The sequence below is a fragment of the Mauremys mutica genome, chromosome 4 (genome assembly GCF_020497125.1).
Source record: "Mauremys mutica isolate MM-2020 ecotype Southern chromosome 4, ASM2049712v1, whole genome shotgun sequence".
Classification (NCBI taxonomy): Eukaryota; Metazoa; Chordata; order Testudines; family Geoemydidae; genus Mauremys; species Mauremys mutica.
The window spans coordinates 139665413-139685672 of record NC_059075.1 but is presented as its reverse complement, the minus strand read 5'-3'; the positions used below and the strand labels follow the sequence as shown (position 1 = coordinate 139685672).

Below are 20260 nucleotides of genomic sequence, written 5' to 3'. Positions count from 1 at the left end.
AACAATAATAATGGTGCACTTTAGGAAGTTAATATGTTCTCTTTCATTTGAAGTGCAGATTTGGGGGTGGGGGCAGAGAAAAGATGCTGAAAGGTTCCATTAAAAGAAGTTAATGAATGAATTCACATTAGAATCTTGGGTTGGTAACATGATCAGATCTAAAAGGATATTAGACTCTGTGCTATGGAGAAGAACAGGCTGCTTCATGTTAAAACATCTGTCAGTCACCCAGACAGCAGGGGAATTCCTCTCCTTCATCCTAGCTGTTTCTTATCATAACTTCTCTTTTTTAAAAAAAAAATTATTACCTCATTAACACTTGTGAACAAAGGAGCCAAATACATAAGAAGAAGTTTGGGGTTCCACATCCCATGTGCTGATGGCACTTCTCGCATTCCTGTCAAGTTCTTCAATCACTTCTGATACCTTCTTGGTGGCAAATCTGTGATAGCAGCCTCGAAGGGAAACTATTCCAGGGGCCTGGATGTGAGAAGAAGAAAAGTTTAATAGGTCCATATGTAAGTTTTGGACATTTATAAAAAATTGGAATAAACATCAAGATCTGAACACATACTAACTAAGCTGCCAGGTGGGAGAGCCCTCAGGTGTCTAAATCCATCTTGGGATGTGGCATAGGAGAAAGTCTACAGTAAAGATTCACGGTAACTTAAGGTAGGTAAAATCATTTTGTTCTTGGAGAAAAGTGTTAATCTACTGCCAATCTGTGCAGAAGAGCGTTTCCTTAGGGTAGAATGGTAGGTGTGGTCTATTGTATTCAATGCACTATTTCTGGCTACCACTATAAATTGGCACTCCACATGTCACTTTCACCTACACACCTTTGGGTCTGACCAGCCATCACTAACTAACTGTAGTTATACAATATGAAATGGATATGAAACTAATGATGATACTGCAGTGATGTGTATAATATATAGTCAGATATAGCCAGATAGATCATTGTAAACTCTAGTAATGGCACTGTCGTGATTTTTAATGCAGTTTGCTCCATTTTGCTAAAAATTACCCTGATACTGGAAGTTCTTGTGCAAAGCATCATTCAGAATTACTAAATGTCACTGGTGCTGTGCAATAAAAAGAAGAAATGGCTTATTTTGGATGGTAATGTGATACACATTTTTTCAGGAAGACTAAGTGGGGTGTGTCTCTCTACCTGTAAACTCATCCCTTTTCTTCCTCTCTTGGTAAAGGACCCTTACCCTTTCTGGACCCCAAGATTGGTGATCATCATGGCATGGGATAAAATTAATACTTTTAATTAATTAGCCGGCTACTCCTGTAGCAAGGGGTTTCTGACGATGATGATTTTTTCTTAGTCACCCATTTTGCTGAGCTATACTAGTTTAAACTTGTTTATTTATAAGCCAGTTGTGAGGTGCCCAGCTGCCATGGCAATAGGCACCATATCTGAACTTTAACAAACAGACGATGCCAGTATGTGATAGCTTCATCAACATGAACAAAATACCAGTGGCTACTCTCATGAGATTTTGCAGCAAATCTCAACAGATCTTCAGTTGCAGTTGAGTCCAAACCAGAACCTTGCACCTGAACCTGCTGAACTTTGGGTGCCTTTGAAATCTGGATATGAATTGGGTGTCCTTGGTCTCTATTTGCAATACACTTTGTGCTAACTACCAAGTGACTCCTGCAGCGATGCTGCCAGACCAGATTTACAATGTCCATTGTTAGGGACCAAGAGCTAATGCCTGGTCCTGTTGAAATCAACGTGAGTTGACATCCGTTGGACCACAATTTGGCCCATGGCTCTGGCTTACTCACGAAACAGCCTTTTGATGCTGGTTGGTATCATAGATTTCAATATCAGAAGGCACCATTATCATCATCTGCTTTGACTTCCTGCTTAACGCAGGCCAAAGAACCTCACCCAGTTGGATTCATTTCTTTTAAAATCGGTGCACCCTTCCCCCTCCCCCCCGGCTACTACGAACTTGGACCTTGAGGCTGTTGAATAACTCGGCAGCTCAGATAGCCTCTTGGGCAGCCATGCAATTTTGTTTGGATGAAAATGAGGTTGATTTTGCCTCATGTAATGAAAGCTCCCCGGGGCTATTTACCTTTGTACTGAAGGCAGCATTGGCCCAGGGGAGAAACAGAGAGAGATGAGATTAAATGAAATGAAGAAGTAGGTGGCCAGTGGAGCTGTATTTGGTGTCCCATGAACTGCAAACAAGGGGTTAAGTGAGGATGATTCCTACTCCCTGTTCCCGCTGCCTCATCACAACCAATTCAGCATGTGGCCTAAAAAAGAGAAGAACACATTTCCCCAGCCCCATTGCACATGGTTCATTGGCTTATTACAGTGTAGCAAGAGCTAAGTTCACATGACTGAGCAGGAGCAACATGCATGGCAAGCAGCACTTATTGCTGGTGGCAGTATAGCAGCTGCTTGGCTTGGTGGGGACATGCATCCTACCCTGTAGACCATGTGGCATAGAATATGGTAACTGGTGCCTCAGACTGGCTCAGCCCCTTGCATTATCCTACAGACCAAGGACCCTGCGCCGCTGCTTTTGTGTGGGGTCAGACTCCCTATAGTATGTCCCTTCCCATGTCTTGTAGCCATTATAGGGAGGGAGTTGGATTGGGCCCGAGCACAGCAGAGGGCAGAACTGAGTCCACACCATCATAAGAGAAGAGAACAAGACACAAAAATCTCATCTGGGTTTCCAAGTTCAGTGGTGTTCAGACCCAGAGTTTTGGCTGTCCCATCTTTATCTGCAATACCCCTTCATCACCACCACCACCCGTTCCGCTCTCGTTTTGAACCTGTCTAAGGATCTCAGAAGAGGAAGAGGTTAATTTTGCTGATGTATTATACCTGAATTTTTAGCTAAGTGACGCTAACTGATAAATATTTTTAATCTGCCTCCATTCTAACAACTTGCACCTTCCCTAACATTGGTTGTTGCAGGAAATTCCATGGACAAAGAGGCAGCAAAGTCTAATGGTTAGAGCATAGACTTGGGAGTCAGAATTCCTGGGGTCTATTCTCCATTCTGCAAGAGGCTCTAGGCAAGTCACTTTACTTCTCTGTGCCTCAGTTTCCCCCTTTGTCAAGGGGCACGATAATACTTAGCCACTTCACTGCTGTGTTCCAGTCCTGTACTGGAACATGTGGTGGAGTTCCTTTATGGCACTGATATTCTATTCATGTTTCAAAGAGACATGCCTAGAACACAAGCACATACCTGCCATGAACAATAAGAAGATCCATGAGCCTTTAGAACTTTTCATGACAACTGCTTTACAGAAGTGGCTAAATACTCTTGCCATAGCCCAAACCCATGGTTGGTTTCAACTATGGATTTAACAACCTTTTCATTTTCCTTTTCTTGCCTCCAGAAATGCTTTGAGGTGACCTAACTAACCTCACAACTACAAATGTTCACCTTCATTGTGTGCCTGTAGGAAGCGATGTTTTTAACCGCACTGATTGAGCAACTTCTGAGCCAAGAACTGTAACAAAGCCTGTTCAGAATGAAACATCAGCGAGTGAATTTTTAACTCAAGTGAGGAAGTAACTCCAAACGCTGTCTGCCCCAAAGCGGGGAGTTGGATTCATGAACAGTGTCTTGATTCAGTGCTAAAAGTGGCAGCAAAGCTGTCCAAAAAATTCCAACAAGAAGTGAAGGGGAGGAAGAGAGTTATTTTTTTGCAGATCATAAATAAAAGACAATCTCCCCTTGGTACGGAACTTTTGGGGAACCCCAAAGCACCACCTGCTGTTTCTGCTGGAGTTTGCTGATCTGATAATCTTTAATTTCGTCTCTACAGCTTTGGCTGGTTGCGGACCCAGAAAGGCCAGTTAGAGCCCTTATTTAGGCAGATTTGTGCTTCCCTGAGAAACTGAACATCACTCAATGCCAGGAACATACAAGTTCAACCTGTTTGCCTCTCACTTTTCTCTCTTCCTGTCCTAAAACAGCCTCCCATCCCAAGGTGGTCAAGTGGTTACACCACTGGACTGAGACTCATGAGATCTGGGGGCTAGTCCTGCCTCTACCACTGATCTGCTGGATAATGCCCCCTTGTGCCTCAGTATCCCCATCTGGAAAATGGGGATAATGATATTTTGGTCACTCTCTGGATGAAAAGCATTGTATACGAGCTAAGTATTATTATTGTTCAATATTCACCAGGCCTCATCTCTCGTCTTCAGAACAATACTGAAAGCTCTCTGATTCTATACCGCTATGCTGCATTTGTTCAGTATGTGTGCTACTGTGAAAGGCAGCACCAGCTCTTACCCTCACTCTGTAAATCCTCCGCCATGGGTTTAGTTCCTGGTTGGTGTTGTTTGCATATTGTCCACGTCCATCACTGTACAAATAAAAAAAGTTGTTTATTTTCTGAACTGAGCATGCAATAAGACAGCTGTAATCACTAGACCAGATTCTACTAGGACACAGGTCAAGGCCAGGGCCTGGGTTGGAGAGGACTTGAGAATGGGGTCCAAATTCAGTCTAGAGGTTCAAGCCCAGGCGCAGCAATACATATCAATTTCATGCCATAAAATCAGGTGTGAGTTGAGGTCGATGAGCTGGGTCAGAGCCATGTGAGCCTGCCGAAGCTGGGTTAGTGGAACAGGGAGATGGTGCAGGGTCAGGTGCAGAGCAAGGGACCGGGGACCGAGGCTAAGTATCAGGAGCCAGGAACAAGGCAAGGGATCAGGAGCATGCAGTAAGGTCTGTTGCAGCTGCAAGCCAGGGAGCCCGCTAGCTGCACAGACAGTCTCCAGGTGTTTTCCCTAAACCTAAAATAGTGTGCCTGGGCCAATCAGGGAACACAGTAGGCTCCACCAGTCATGACTGCCATGGGTGGGATAGCTGGTGGTGCTTGAAGCTGTAGGACTCATGGGCTGCTGTTCCCTATTTCACTGCAGGTGGCAGTGTGGACACACAGCTGTCCAGGAGCTAGCAGACCCATGGAGCCTCAGAGACTGGCATGCAAGACACTTAAGTTCTAGTCCCAGCTCTGCAACTGGCTCACGGTGTGACTTTGGGCAAGTTGCTTCTCTATGCAAAAAGGGCTCTGAGATCCTTGGATGCAAGCGCAAAAGCAGTATTATCCTCAACAAACATCCACCCATTGGGTCTGTGACATTTCACACTGGCTCAGATTTTCAGAGCCCTGTTGGGGAGTTAGATGTCTGGCTCCCATTGAAATTCCAGTGCAGTTTGGGTGCCTCACTTCTATACAGTCCCTGGAAAATCCCAGTAACATTTATCTGTTTTTCCTTACGGTTGATGACAGGTAAAAGGAAAAAGTCAGGACTTCAGATTTCCACCTGAATCTGAAAGGGCATCTTGAGTTAAACATCCAGAGTCAAATTCAGATGTCTGCCTTGTGAACGCCTTTTGGAGATTAAACATGGCTGTCTTCATTGTTTTATTAACTTTGCTACAAGGTGAGTAGCTGGGAACTACATTCCTGATGCAAATCACCATAATAAAAGTGAGAGAATGCCAGACTTGCAGGGGACAAAGGTAAATCTGGCTTTAAAATGAGGGAACATTAAGCCTTATGCAGGGCTGCTGGAGTCATATGTCCCCATTGCACAATGGATAAAAGACACACCTACCTGTCCAACAGGGGTGTTGTATGCAGTGTTGTTGTAGCTGTGTCAGTCCCAGGATATTAGGGAGACAAGGTGGGTGAGGTAATATCCTTTCCTGGACCAACTACTGTTGGTGAGAGAGAGAGACAAGCTTTTGAGCTACACAGCGCTCTGGAGAAGAAGTTGGTCCAATACAAGATATTACCTCACCCACCTTGTCTCTCTAACAGGGGTGTTGTGAAAATTAGTGAATTGTAAAGTGCTTTCAGGATTAAATGCCTGATTCTCCACTGCCCTGCACCTGGTGCAGCCATTAATATCAGTGCAAAGGGGTATGAAAAGATTTCAGATGAGGATAGTGTTTCCCACCCATGTTACACTGGTATAAATGACTACACAAGATGTGGGGTAACCGGGCAGAAAGCCCTGTATCTCCATTTGAGGCCTGGTCAAAAGCCCACAAGCCAATGGAAAGATACATTTGCAAAGTAGGTGTAAAATGTTACTACTGCCATGAATGGAGAATTCAGATTTGGAAGCATTTTATACAGATGTCAATGACAACACAGGCTGCAAGGCAGGGGCACAACAGGCCTTGTAAATACTAACTATTTATGATTATTTTGGGGTTTGCTCATCACTAAATATAGCTCATAATCTGTATGGCCAAAATACTGCATGCATCACTCAGCTTTTAACTCAGGCAAAATTCCTGTTGGCATTAATAGTTTTACCTGGCTAAAGACTGTGCAATATTTGAGTAGGAGCTCAGAGTTTTTGGCTATGTGCTGATACACAATGCCAACAAGGGGTATTATCCAATCTTTTATCCTCTAAAGCAAAGTTTAATAAACAGGAGATTTGAGAGACCTGGATCTGATCTACAGTAACATACATTATCCAGAATAACTATGACACTTTCTGGGCCAGATCTTCAGCTGGTGAAAATCAGTAAGACTCCACTGACTTTCATGCTGTCTTACACCAGCTGAGGCTCTGGCCCTCTAATTGGCTAATGCATGTTCTACATTTTTTTACAAGTTTCAAGTGCCTTATATGGACCAAAGCTTTTGACAGGTGAGGTTGGAGGATCAGTCACTATCAAATGTTTCTATCGACCGACTAAAGCCAACAGACATGACAGAAAATATTGGTGTAAAATATCAAGAGCCAGAAGAGTTTGCAACACCATCATTTCTACCAGCCCTTTCATCTCTGAAGACTACAGAGACAGAGCATCCATCACTGACTTCCCTAAAAATGGCACGTTCGCAATACAAATAACACAGCTGGAGCAGAATGACGCTGGGGCTTACAGATGTGGCATCGGCAATAGCAACAAAGCCTTATTCTTCAGCATGAATCTAACAGTTTTGGAAAGTACAGTAGCTGGGGATCTTCACAACAGGCTGATTGCAAAAGGTACAGACCCAAATCTCTCTTCGGAGTCTGCAACACCAGACTTGAAATATTCTGGTGCCACATTTACAGAGTCCTTTGGAACCACTGTCCTAAGTGTTGACTCATGAGTATTTCAACCTAAGACAGTGGTTGTTGCACCAACTTTGACTTCTTATTCATACCTTCCCATCCCCTTGCTAAGACCTTGTTATTTACCTGTAGGATTAGAACTTTTTTTTCTACAAAGCACTCAGATTTTACTGAAACAGCTGTTAAGAAATTTAAGATGAAGAAAAAGGGAAATTGTTCCACATGAAATAGGAGTTGCATTAAGATGTTTTGGTATGTTCTATTCAAACAGGTTCTAATGTATCTGAATCACCAGAGCTTGTGCTTGGGAAGCTCAAAGGATCAGTAACAATACAATGCCAACCTGAAAATGTCAAAGGCGGTGGAAAGAAATTCTGGTGCAAACTGGGAAAAACTGGCTGTTCTGTCATAGTGGACTCTGATGGTTATGTGGCCACGAATTATGAGGGAAGGATCTCTATTACCTCTGAAGAAAGCTCTGGTACTTTCAAAATCTTGATAAACAGACTTAAAAAAGAGGACTCTGGACTGTATAAGTGTGGGATGGCCATGCTTGGTGACTCTGGAAGTGCGAGAACCATAGCTCTACAAGTGACTGAAGGTAAGCCTAGAAAGAAAGATCAATTAATTTTTAGAAGATGCTGTAGATAGAGATTTGCTAGCAGCACTGTATTTACATTCATGGTCCCAAAAACCAACATGTGTTTGTTGGGAATTCAGTTAAAGAGTCTGTAAGGCTAACCCAGTATATTCTCAACCTGTAGAATCAACCCTTCCCAGGGAACCCAGGCTCCTGAATGGATCTGAAGGAGGCTTGGTGTTTGCCAAGTGCCACTATGATCCGCAACGGAATTATGAGATGAAATACTGGTGCAGCTGGAAGGAAGCTGGATGCTCCCTTGTGTCGAATACCAGTGGATTTTTACAGGATGCATTTGAAGGAAGAATTCGGATAATCAGTGATGACCCGGAAAATGGGACTTTCACGGTAGTGATGAGCCATCTGGAAGAAAAGGATGCAGGATGGTACTGGTGTGGGGCTAAAGATGGAGACACAGAACAAACATCCTCCATGAAGTTACACGTTCAAAAGGGTATGTGATTTGAGGGGCTTTGCCCATTGGGATTAATACCTCCTTCTTTCTCTCTCTTTTATTCTCACCTATCATACTCCATGTGTCCCTCCCAGCCACAGGTGATAAGAAAAGTTTGGTGCCCAATTCCCTCTGGCTTTCAATGGAAGTTGGATGTTTATCTATACTTTATGCCTTTGAAAAGCTCTCCCTAAAGAGAAATCATATTAAATATTGTTGTTATTATTTACTTCTTATATTGTTGTAGTACCCAGTCAGGATCAGGGTTCCACTGTGGTAGGTGCCAGACAAACACAGAGATAGACAGAGCTCTTGCTTTGAAGATCACCTGACAAACTTATTTCTGAACCTCCATTTTTTAATAATCCCCCTATTGGGTCAGTGAGTTAGTTTTTTTCACCTCCACACCCCAGTTTAAGGCACAAATAACACAAGTTTTGTCAGAAAAATACTTTTCAGTCTTTAGACCCTCAATGTAGAAAAAAGATAGAGATGTTTCCCTCTATCTAATATTAATTTGGATATTAGACCCTACATTAAAAAAACCCCAAACAATCAATAACTGAAGTCACTACTTCAGCAATAGGGATGCTGTATCCATTTTACATTTCTACATAATAGATGGTAGAAATAGTGACCTTTAGCAAAAGTGTCTGACTTGCCAAAAGTGATCATGGATTTCATTAATACTTATACGTAATATTCTATACAGCCAAAGGCCACAGTGAAAAAGACGTGGTCCCTTTTGTGCTGCATGTTTGTCCATGACACAGATTGCAAGGTGAAATGAAAAGGGTGGAAAAATGTTACCAGGAAGGATGCACTGTGCATTTCACAGTTAAAAAATGTCAGACGCGCAAAGGGTAAATATTCAAGCCCTGAAATTATTTATTTTCTTTGTTAGAATCATTCTCTTCACTAGCTCCAGTACCATTTGCATCTGTGAGCCCAGTATCACCAACATCTGCTCTCCACAGCATCCCCACTCATGTAAATATCATAAGTCAGACATATCCCACCAGCAGAGTCATGGAGGGAATATTGGAAAAAACAACCCCTGAAGACAGATTTGTAACTTTTAGCAATGCAGTTTATGAAAGGTAAGTTAACAAACATGTTTCTTACCCCAATCACCATTGACAATGTCAATTTACACCAAGTCTATTCAGATTCTTTGGATTCACTTAATTTAAAATACTTTTGTCAACATCTGCTCTCCATAGCATCCCCACTCATGTAAATGTCATAAGTCAGACATATCCCACCAGCAGAGTCACGGAGGGAATATTGGAAAAAACAACCCCTGAAGACAGATTTGTAACCTTTAGCAATGCAGTTTATGAAAGGTAAGTTAACAAACATGATTCTTATCACAATCACCATTGACAATGTCAACTTACACCAGATTCTTATTCAGATTCTTTGGATTCACTTCATTTAAAATACTTTTGTCAACATCTGCTCTCCACAGCATCCCCACTCATGTAAATGTCATAAATCAGACCTATCCCATGAGCAGAGTCACAGAGGGAATATTGGAAAAAACAACCCCTGAAGACAGATTTGTAACCTTTAGCAATGCAATCTATGAAAGGTAAGTTAACAAACATGTTTCTTACCCCAATCACCATTGACAATGTCAATTTACACCAAGTCTATTCAGATTATTTGGATTCACTTAATTTAAAATACTTTATATGAAGAAAATAGAAAAATACTTGATCCTGCAGCAATTCCACCTTGTGCTAGGAGATCTGATGGGATAAGAAACTAAGCCGGGCTGGACTGGAAAAGAAATGGTTAATAAGGGATATGATAAAAGTCTATAAAAACAACATATCTTCAGAGGAGAGAGATAGGGAGCTTCTATTCTCCTTGTCTCAGAACACAAGAACCAGGGGGGCCTTCAATGAAACTAAAAGGTGACAAATTCAAAACTGATAAAAGGAAAAACACATTGTGTGAAAAAGTAATTAGACTGTGGCACATCTCACCACAGGATGTTGTTAAGGCCAAATAAGTTAGCAAGATGTAAAAAAGGGATTGAACATTTATACAGATAATATAATATAATTAATGCAAACCAATTTTAAAAAGAGGTATAAGACCTCATACTTGAGGGCCTAAGCCAATCTCTATAACGGATTAAGAGGAGACATAATATGGGAGGCTGATTATCCCATGTCCTCCTACTGCAAGGTTCTTGCATCTTCCTCTGAAACATCTGCAGAGGACCATAGACAGGAGAGTGGATTGGATGGACCACAGGTCAGATCCAGTCTGGCCATTCTTATGTTCCTATGATTAGTATCGGGAGAGGAAATCTGCAGGGAAACTTCAGTGCTGCAGGAAGTGATGTGGGTGATTCAGTAGGTGCCATGCCTCCCTTTGAGTCAGTAGCCAATCAATTCCCCACTGGGGTGCTGGGGGAGGCTGTGCTTTGGCAAGCGCTGGTTTTGGAGGAGGTGCCACTGTGGTCAGCAATGATTCCATGTCACTTTTCTTCAGTTGCTAAGCCCAGTGTCCAGGCTAAGTTTCTGCTTCCTTATATCCTCCCAATAATTTTAACTGGGTGTAAATATTTTTCTTCACTTCCTGTCCCAAACTGTTTATGTAATGTTGCTGTGAACAACTGTTACATTTCAGTGGTGGGTGAACGGATTTCCCTTCTGTAGTTTGTTTACCTGTTTGTAAGGAGCTTTGGGGATTCGCCAGGGAGAAAATATATGGTAGCATTACGTACGCAGTACCCAAAAGGATTGAGGCAAGACCACATTGTATAATAAATCCCATAAAATGTAACACAGACAGAGCCTCTCACCACAGCTCCTGCTTCCCCTAGAGCTGAATACAAGCAGCACCATCTTCCAAAAGAGCACTCTTGCCATTCCAACACCCCCTGTGTGATTGGGGGTTGTCCATTATAATCTATAGGCAAGATGTCATTCTGATGGATTGAAATCCCAGATTTCTATTTAGTGGCAAACATAATTTACTCTGTGCATGTGGCGCTCTTGAGATTTCCAGTCTGACTGTACCTGTATAGATTCTGCACAGCGACAGTAGTCAGAGGGGCTCTGATACCATGGTGATGGGAACGGTGTAAGAACCTATACAGAGAGAGCCGTAATCAAACCTAGGAACTTGCAAAATGGGAGCAGTGAGATTTCATTCTGCAGGGGGGAATTCAGCCAGCACTATAAATTCCACTGAGAGGGGCACAGCCACGAGTAGCTACAGACAGGACTTGCTCAGAATCGAACTCCAAATCTAATGGCTTATTCGCCACTTGGCTTTGTTAACTGTTCTCCTTTGATTCAGGTTGAGCAGTTACCACTTTTTTGGTTCACGTTTCAGCCTGCAGCAAGCAACTGTGCTACATGCAAACCCAGCCAACGTTAAGGCACCTTCATGCGCACAATCCCCGTCACTAAATCACATTTAATCCTGGTGCTTTATCTTTCCAGCTCATCAACCAGTAAACTGCAACTGCTTCAAGTTGTGATACCAGCCATCATTGTGCTGCTGCTTCTTGTTGCTATTATTATTCTTATATTTATTAAAGTCAAGCTTCACAAGAAGAAGGGTAAGTCAGAGCAGCAACCCTCGGCTGATGGTTTTTGTGTTGTGTTTAGCCATGTGCCTTGGGTTTCTGTGTGCAACACCTCTAAATCTCTCAAAACTGCCCTTTGCAGAAACAGGCATTTTGTATTCAGCTCAATGCAGCCTGTCACAGCAGACACATACACAGTGAACTCTCCCAAGGAGACTTCGCTTTTGTTCTTTCTTGCTTTTAATCTAAAGTAAAGATCATTCAAACAGGAAGCAAAGCCTGATCTTCATGCAGGGAACAAACATCACAGCTTTATCGTTCCATTGTGATTTGGAAAATTAGGAGTATAAAGGGCTCGATCCTTCGCTTATAGGAGTCAATGACAAAAGCTCCTATTGTCTTTAATGGTGCAGAATAAGAGGCACACCGCTTGCTCTTTGATACAAACCCATAGCACAGCAGCTCCTTTCCAAATGGTGCAAAAATTTACTAGAATAATCATTACCTGCAGATGTTCTGTGTTGGTATCCTTCACCAGGACACGAAAATGCTGTTAAATCTCACTGAAGAATGTATTGTCTTATAAGAGATAAATTTAGAAACTGAAAGAGAACTTTAATTACTGCAGTGTCTGGCAGCTATATCTTATTCACTCACAAGGAACACAACAACAGGAAACTATAGGCCTGAACATATGTCTACTGAAGTCAACAGGCATCTTTGTATCTCTTTTTAGAGATGAACAGAAGTGCTGTGAGAAACCTTGAAGCAACAGTAACCTTGACTGATTTAAAGTGCTGCAAAGAGCAAATGATGGAGGAAAACATGGATCCAGCAAAGCAATGTGAACCTGCAAGGGGCCATGACAAAGGTAGACACACATTCTGGATTCTGTGCTCAAACAGCATCTCCCTGGTTAGAGGACAGTGAAAAACAAAGCTAAAGTCTGTGCAAAAGTCACAGTCAGCGAGAGCCAGGGAGAGCTGGTCAAAAAATGTAGAAACATTGTTACATACACACACTACATGTATACAAACACAAGACCACAAACCCACCCACAAAACTTTTCAGGAAATTTTTCATTGAAATTACAGGGTTTTTTTTAAATGTGGACCACTCCCTAAGTGAGTTGGGGAAAAAAATGAACTTTTTCTTGCAAAATTTTTTATTGAAATATCAAAAGCTTAACATTTTTTACCACCTTGAGTATCTTGGAATTTATTCTACTTTTTGCCTGATCATATTTGCCTGATTCCACTTCTGATTATTGATATATACTTAAATTTATCCCCACATTTACCGGTTAGGCTGAGGGTTTTTTTAAAAGGACCCTACAGGCACTCAAATCCCATTAATTTCAGTGGGAGCTAAATGAAGTCACTTGAACTCTTTCCCCCGACCTTAGTATCTGTCTAGCTATTTTAGGATTTTCTATAACACCGTGTATGTGGTGTCCCATACTATATTGTGAGTGTTTTGCCCAGTTTATAGACAAGAAATATATCTAAGGTTAAAATTCTCCTGGAAGAATAGGAGTAATGGGAGTTCCATGCTGAGGGTTTGCCAACTTAGACCTTAATTGAATATCCTACATTCGTCCTCATACAGCAGGTAGAGTGCTGGTTAATGAATGTAATTTTGTATCCTGAATAGAACAAAAACAACTCCCTCATTTCTTTGCCTAATTATATGTCTTTAAGCCATTGACTTTACCAGGCTTTGGATCAGGCTGCTTGTTAAGATTATTGTTGGATTGCTTACTCAAAGCCAGTGAGTGCCCTCTTTTCCTGTTTGCAGTCAATTAAAAATATTTGATTGCTCGTGACCTATTACAGGGCTACACAGAAACCCTTTTTGTTCATTATGTTGCAATCATTTCAACTCCTCTGTTCCGTGTGCACAGAACATTCTTCACGGCTGTTGAAAGATCCGGGTGGCCCAGATGAAATCTCTAAGTTTTTCTAACAAGGTAACAAACAGTGGGGTTCTCTCAGAATGTTAATGGTCTTGGGTGAGGAACTCCTGTAAGAAGCAGCTGGGATAATTGAAAAACCTTAAGAGATCCCCATTTTGTGGCATTTGATATCAGTAAAATTTACTCTTCTCCATTGGGGAATGGTTAAAACAGGAAGAAAGTTATAGTGATTTGATGACATTTTGTGAAAATACATAGGGCCCAATTCCATACTAGTGTAAATGGGTGAAACACCAAAATTGGTGTACCATTTATACCAGCAGAGAATTTGGCCCAGAGAGTGCAAAATTTCATTACACTGACCCAACCATAGACTTCAGGCAAAGCATAGAGGCCTGTTCATGTTTGTGCTCCTAATGAAGCCAATAGCAAAACTTCCACTGACTTCAATAGAAGTAGGTAGCACATCTTGTATTGATGTATGCTGAGATTTTCAAAGCTGTTTAGGGAGTCTGGATACATAATTCCTGTTACTTTCAGTGGGAATTAGCCATCCAAATCCTTTGAAAATTGCTTTGGAAAATGTCAGTCATAATTACAATAGTTTGTGGGCCCTTATTTTAGAATGATATAGTTTTTACAAGGGATTTTTATTCAACCTAATGTTTGAGGTTTCTAATATCCAAGACAGAGAATTTATTTGCTTAAAATCTAGGGCTTTGGAGAGGGGGAAGCAATCAGTAGCAAAAGCAATGATGACATTTTACAGTTTGAGAGTCAAAAAAAGCATGACCAGAGGCCAAGAATTTCAAAAGTTCTCATTGATTTTGGGTGCCCATCTTGAAATAACTTAAAAGGGCCTGATTTTTAGAGGGTGGGTGCTTAGCTCTTTCTGAAAAATCAGGCCCCATTAATAATAAATAATAATACTAATACCCAGCTCTTGTACAAGTGCTTTTTAAAAGGTATCTCAGGTTGGACACCCACAGATAGAAGCACCCAAAATCTTTTCTGAAAATATTAGCCAGAGACAATAGCAGCTAATATTTTTTCCTCTCTTTTTTGCAGGGATCCATCCAATGGAAAATGTTGCTCTCTCAATTACATCTGCCACTTACACACAATGAAGTACCAGTTGCTGAAGTCTCAAGGGAAATAGGGCAGGATTCCCTATCTCCAAATCATGGTGTTCACAAACTCAGTAGCTGACTTACAAGATAGACGTCGCTATAAATTGCAGATCGCACAGCTGAACTCTTAGCTTATTCCCATCCGCAACAGGATGCATTTCATTTAACTGCATGTTATATAAAGTGCAGAAGAACTACAGACTGCACATTTAGTTGGACTCTTTGCTAAACAGAGAATAAAATGTCTATTTTACAGCCAAGATATTTATGTAACTCTTATTGAGCAACGTATACTACAGGCAAAACATTAATGACTGAAGGCTAGCTGTAGGGACTGCAAGGGGAACACAGAACCATCCATGTGACACATTAGCCTGAATGAACGACAGACCGAAACACTGTTTATTTATCTTGGAGATGGGCAAAAACTGAGGAGTGGTTTTGGCTTTTGAAAATCCTCACCCGTCAGGTTTTGTTTTGCAAAACTAAAACCAGAGGCAGTTAAGATCTGAGACTCATTATATCTAAGTTACGCAAGTGCAGGGGATCTGGATAACTGGCCCTGGTTTTAATCCAGCTCTACCTCAGAGCTACTCATTATCAAACCATTTTAGCCTGACTTTAGCTCAGACCTAAATAATGTCCTTGGCTCTAACGGGTGAACCAGGTGCTATGTTATACACCATACTTGGGACTGAGAAGTAACAGCTAAGGTTTGTTGTCTGAGAAACCAGAATGCATTGGAGCCTGTAGCTTGGCAGGAGGACACTTCCTTGTCAGTTAAAGCCATGTAAATATGCTCAGGTAATTCCAGCTCATTTAGAGTCACCGGGCCAGTTTCTGGGTTGATTTCCCAGCAACATCCCTTTCATACCCCCCGCTGTGTGCATTGCATTCATTTTGCACACTCTTCAAATGCCAACCTGGTGCCAGTTACAAACTATTCAGTCACAGAGGCTCTTAAAAACTCTATTCCTCAGGGCAAACGACGACGAGAAAGAAAGACAGCATAGGGCAGAAGCATGTAGACATCCAAAACAAAAGAGATTGATTGGAAATGGCTAATGGAAGGTGCTAATGAGGGCAGATGTAAACAAGTAAATTGTGGCCAAGTAGCTGCAACAGTATTAATAATTTTTGTCCGAGGACAGAACAGAATAAACCTAAAGGCAACCTCTGTCCTGGCACCAGTGACATGGGGACGGGATGGCTGCTGTGAATGGTCACCAATCTGTTCCTGTTTTGATACTCAAATCCTGAACATTTTACCTTTCTATGCTTAACTGGCCAATTTAGACACCCCTGGGTCTGGATAGCTGCTAATCCTGTGTAAGCTGTTGCATAGACCATATAGAATTACTTAACAAGGGCTTGAATGTTCCTTGCAGATGCAACCCTATTGCATGGAAGGTGGGTTGATACCCAATCCACAGTAAAAGAAATGTCATCCTTTCCCTACCTCTTTGGGATTGGGAGACCTAACACCCCCTGCAAAACTCTTGCCTCCAACAGGGGACTCTAATGTCTGCTGCCAGGACAAACAATGCTTGAAGTTGAGATACTACGAAAACAAATTATAAGCGGAGAACAAAATCCATCTGCTCCCCAACGGTCACCAACGTGGTCTGCAGCATTTACAGCTGCCAGCCCTGGTTAGGGGTTCCATCAGAGCTCAGGGAGCAAAGTCTTCATGTGTCTTTTGCCCTCCATTAATACCTCTGGATCATTTCAGTCTCACAGGGAATTAATAGATTCATTGATTTTTTGGGGCCAGAAAGGACAGTGATGACTGCCCCGTCTGACCTGCTGCATAACAAAGGCCAGAGAACCCCATTCAGTGATTCGTGGCTCAAGCCTGTAACTGTCGGGCTGAGCTATTTTGTTATCTTAAAGAGCCTCATATTTTCTAATAGCAACTCCAGCAAATTCTTATGTAAAAGACAAAACCACCTGAAAATCAAGAATTTTAGTGGAAATATGGATAGGCCTTTAACTATCACAAAGAACATGACAAATGGATTAAGACGTCTGTTAGTCTATAAGGTGCCACAGGACTCTTCGCTGCTTTTACAGATCCAGATTAACACGGCTACCCCTCTGATACTTGATAAGATGTTTTGAAATTCTTCCCTACACATGGTGCCCTCCAGCTCATAGCTGAGACACATTGGTAGAGCAGCATGGGTATAATCTACACTACTAAGGTGAGTCTGTTTTGGGCCACCTATAAATCATAGAATCGTAGGACTGGAAGGGACCTCGAGAGGTCATCTAGTCCCGTCCCCTGAATGGCCAAATACTCTTAAGCTTGGTACTTTGCAGGAGGTTTTATCCACAGTTTGTGCCTCTTGTGGATAGCTCTTTGGAAACCTGAAATTTCCTTATGCTTTATGGATAAAAATAAGAAGCCAGCTGTTTATGCCTCTTGTACATTAACCTTCACACCATAGGAAAGCTTGGCCTGCAAAACTGAAACTAAAGTGCCACTGTAGACCACAGCCTGTAAAAATCCGGCAGTCTAGTTCATGGCCACAGAGAAATAATGAGCCCAGATTTTGGTAGGACTGAAACCAAACAAGATGGCCTAGATGTTGTTTAAAAATTAAACAGCGCTCCCATTGTGTGGTGACAATTCCTCTGCTACATCTGGGCAACTTTCTGCTCATAGCTCTCTGGAAAGGAATAGTGAAAGTTTAGGGTTGCATTTCAGCTTAAATGAAATCATGGTTTAAAAACAATTAGTCCATACCGAGAGCAAATTAATGATTGATCCCTCATAAAGGGATACTTTATCATTTTAGTTTGCCATGTGGTTTGGTTTCTGATAGCACCTTACTTAACAAGAGATCTTTGCCTAATCCCGCCCTCTCATAGAGGAACAGTAAAGACTCCATAGTTAAGATGGCAGCAGAGGTTTTGTTTATTTCTTTTCAGTTGTTAAGAGCTCACAAGTTGCTCAGCACTGTATACGATGCAAGTAAGGGCAATCTCTGCCTGCTTACACAGTACAGCCCTACCAGGGCTATGTGGGTGGGTAGCCTTGCACCCCTGCAGAGCTTTGCTGATTTGGAAGGGCCATCTACATGGGTCTTCTTGGAAAAGACTGAAAGACATTGTTTTCTGAAGAGCTGAAAAACTTGATCCCTAGCAAATTTAGATCTCCTAATTTTCTCAGCACTGAGCAGTGAGGCTGGAAATGACCAAATGTGACTAAGCAGAATGAGCTCCATCAAGTGCACTTCATACAAACTGCAAGTAACTTGTCTTCATGAAAAAAATAACCTGCTGGCACAGGATAATTCCTCCCCTTCTCTTCTTCCCTGTCTCTCTCCCCTCTATTTCCATCTCATCTTGTTGTTCTTTGAGGCTGTTCTGTCACCATTGCTGAATGATAGCACCATGACTCCAAAGGTGAGTCATGAAGATCTCAGCTCTATGAACTTCCACATAGTACACGAGGGCTGAGGTATGGGGATGCAAGTTATTTAGATGCAGAGCGGGAAATGTATTTGATTGAACAGCTAGCAGCGCATCAGTTCAGGACTGCACCTCCCCCATCTCCAGATGGGCCTGTGTTGTGAAGATGTGTGACATTGCAAATACCAAGGCCCACCAGGAGGAGGGGACTGTCTGCTTCCCAAAATTGGAATAAAAGAGCACCGTACCATTGATCTAATCCAGCTCCCATAGGAGTCTTTGGAAATCTCTGTACCTAGGATTTCAATTGAGCCTTTTAGGACCTGATCTAAAAATCAGGGAATCTCAAACTTTTTTCATAGCATGGGCCACTATGGAGAGACTGATCCCTGGACACATCCTATCCCATTCATGATGAGAAATCCACTTGCCTTCCCATGGCTAATCAATTAACAGGCCCCTGGGAACTTCAGCGGTTGCTTACATGTGACTGTAACGTTAGGAAAGTACGTACATACTTTTTAAAAAGGCTCCAAATGTGATCCTGGCAATTATAGGATGGCAAGCCTAATTTCTGTACCAGGCAAATTGGTTGAAACTGTAGTAAAGAACAGAATTTTCAGACACAGATGAACATAATTTGTTGGGAAAGAGTCAACATGGCTTTTGTAAAGGGAAATGTCTCACCAATCTGTTAGAACTCTCTGAGGGGAACAATAAATATGTGGACAAGGGTGATCCATTTGATATAGTGTCCTTGGACTTTCAGAAAGCCTTTGACAAGGTCCCTCACCAAAGGCTCTTAAGAAAAGTAAGCACTCATGGGGTGCTTGGGGAAGGAAGGTCCTTTCATGGGTCAGTAAAGAGTTAAAAGACAGAAAACAGAGGGTAGTAATAAATGGCCAGTTTTCAAAATGGAGAGATGTAAACAGCAGCATCCCCCAGGGACCTCTCTGGGTTTAAGGGCCTTGGAAAGGGATCTTGGAAAGTTCAGATGCTCAGGTTTTGAATATGGAAGGGGGATGGAAAGGTAGGTCCATCAATGGCTATTAGCCAAGATGGTCAGGGATGCAACCCCATGCTTGGAGTATCCCTAGCTCCTTATTGCCAGAAGCTGGGAATGGGTGACAGGGGATGGATCATCTGATGATGACCTGTTTTGCTCAGTCCCTCTCAAGCTCCAGGCATTGGCCACTGTCGGAACACAGGATACTGGGTTAGATGGACCATTGGTCTGACCTGCTATGGCCGCTCTTATGTTCTTAGTGTACTTTTAAGCTTCTTTTAATCCAGTTTAGCAGCTTGAAATGAGAAAGAGGAACCACACACACCATGTGATCAGTCAGCTCCCTGCAGACCACCAGCATGTGCTCCATGGGCCCCCATTTGGGAACTCCAGTGGCAGATGAAAGAAGGCAAGCCATTTTCCTGCAGCTGGCCCAGAAAAGCTTGCACCGTGTATGTTGTGTATTTGGTTGTCATGGTTTTTGTTGCTATGGCAACTGAGTTAGATTATTATGGGTTAGCTCAGCCGGTTTCAACCAGCTGAGTGAGCTCTCTGTATATCTGTAAATAAAATGGAGGTTTTGGTTAGCTGCCTGCTCTCTGGCCTCAAGTGATTGCTTCCTACACCGGCTGCCCCAAGGATATAACAGTGGAAACCTATGGGGGAAAGAAGATGGCTGGACATTGTTATGTGGGTGGCCCAGTTAAGTCCATACTTTGGGAGCCCATCCAGCAAGCAGCCAGCAAGAGGAGAGGCCTAGGAATTTCTTTAAGTCTAGCTCGAAAACCGCTCCAAGATTTTTTCCCCTAATCATGGGTGTCAAGAGAGGGCTGGTCACAAACATGCACTCTCCCACACCTGGAGTAATCACGTAGTCCAATAATAACTGCATTGCCACCAGAGTACTATTGCACCATTTAATCAAAAAGTAAACGACAATGTAAATAAACAAACACCACATCAGCAAAACTAAAATGAGACTCGAACAAACAGTCACATGGGATATTCCTACCTACCTGCATTTTTGGAGGCTATTCCTTTAAGAAGGCTCA

At 42.2% G+C, this 20260-nt stretch overlaps 1 protein-coding gene and 1 long non-coding RNA gene across 3 annotated transcripts; one reads left to right on the top strand and one right to left on the bottom strand.

The window, feature by feature from the left end:
* Nucleotides 1-317: 317 nt before the first annotated feature.
* Nucleotides 318-4367, bottom strand: LOC123369899. The gene is made up of 3 exons (XR_006579179.1): nt 4293-4367; nt 2100-2283; nt 318-480 (listed from the first exon to the last, which is right to left on the bottom strand). It is a non-coding gene; the product is annotated as an uncharacterized LOC123369899 (long non-coding RNA).
* Nucleotides 4368-5346: 979 nt separating this feature from the next.
* Nucleotides 5347-15033, top strand: LOC123369898 (polymeric immunoglobulin receptor-like). 2 transcript variants are annotated; one of them, XM_045015952.1, is made up of 11 exons: nt 5347-5452; nt 6644-7024; nt 7365-7694; nt 7858-8187; nt 9092-9287; nt 9411-9533; nt 9659-9781; nt 11655-11773; nt 12477-12611; nt 13644-13709; nt 14724-15033. In XM_045015952.1, exons 1-10 carry the CDS (start codon nt 5416-5418, stop codon nt 13703-13705), a joined length of 1836 nt encoding a protein of 611 aa, XP_044871887.1. In that variant the 5' UTR covers nt 5347-5415; the 3' UTR covers nt 13706-13709; nt 14724-15033. The 2 variants fall into 2 exon arrangements, with proteins under 2 accessions (XP_044871887.1, XP_044871888.1); XM_045015953.1 differs by lacking the exon at nt 9411-9533.
* The last annotated feature ends 5227 nt before the right edge of the window (nt 15034-20260 follow it).

Excerpts from the sequence above, each read along its gene's own strand:
- LOC123369898 (XM_045015952.1), top strand. The coding sequence starts at position 5,416 with ATGGCTGTCTTCATTGTTTTATTAACTTTGCTACAAG. Across the intron at positions 9,288-9,410 it reads AGCAATGCAGTTTATGAAAG|CATCCCCACTCATGTAAATG; the intron begins GTAAGTTAACAA and ends TGCTCTCCATAG. Across the intron at positions 12,612-13,643 it reads TGCAAGGGGCCATGACAAAG|AACATTCTTCACGGCTGTTG; the intron begins GTAGACACACAT and ends CCGTGTGCACAG.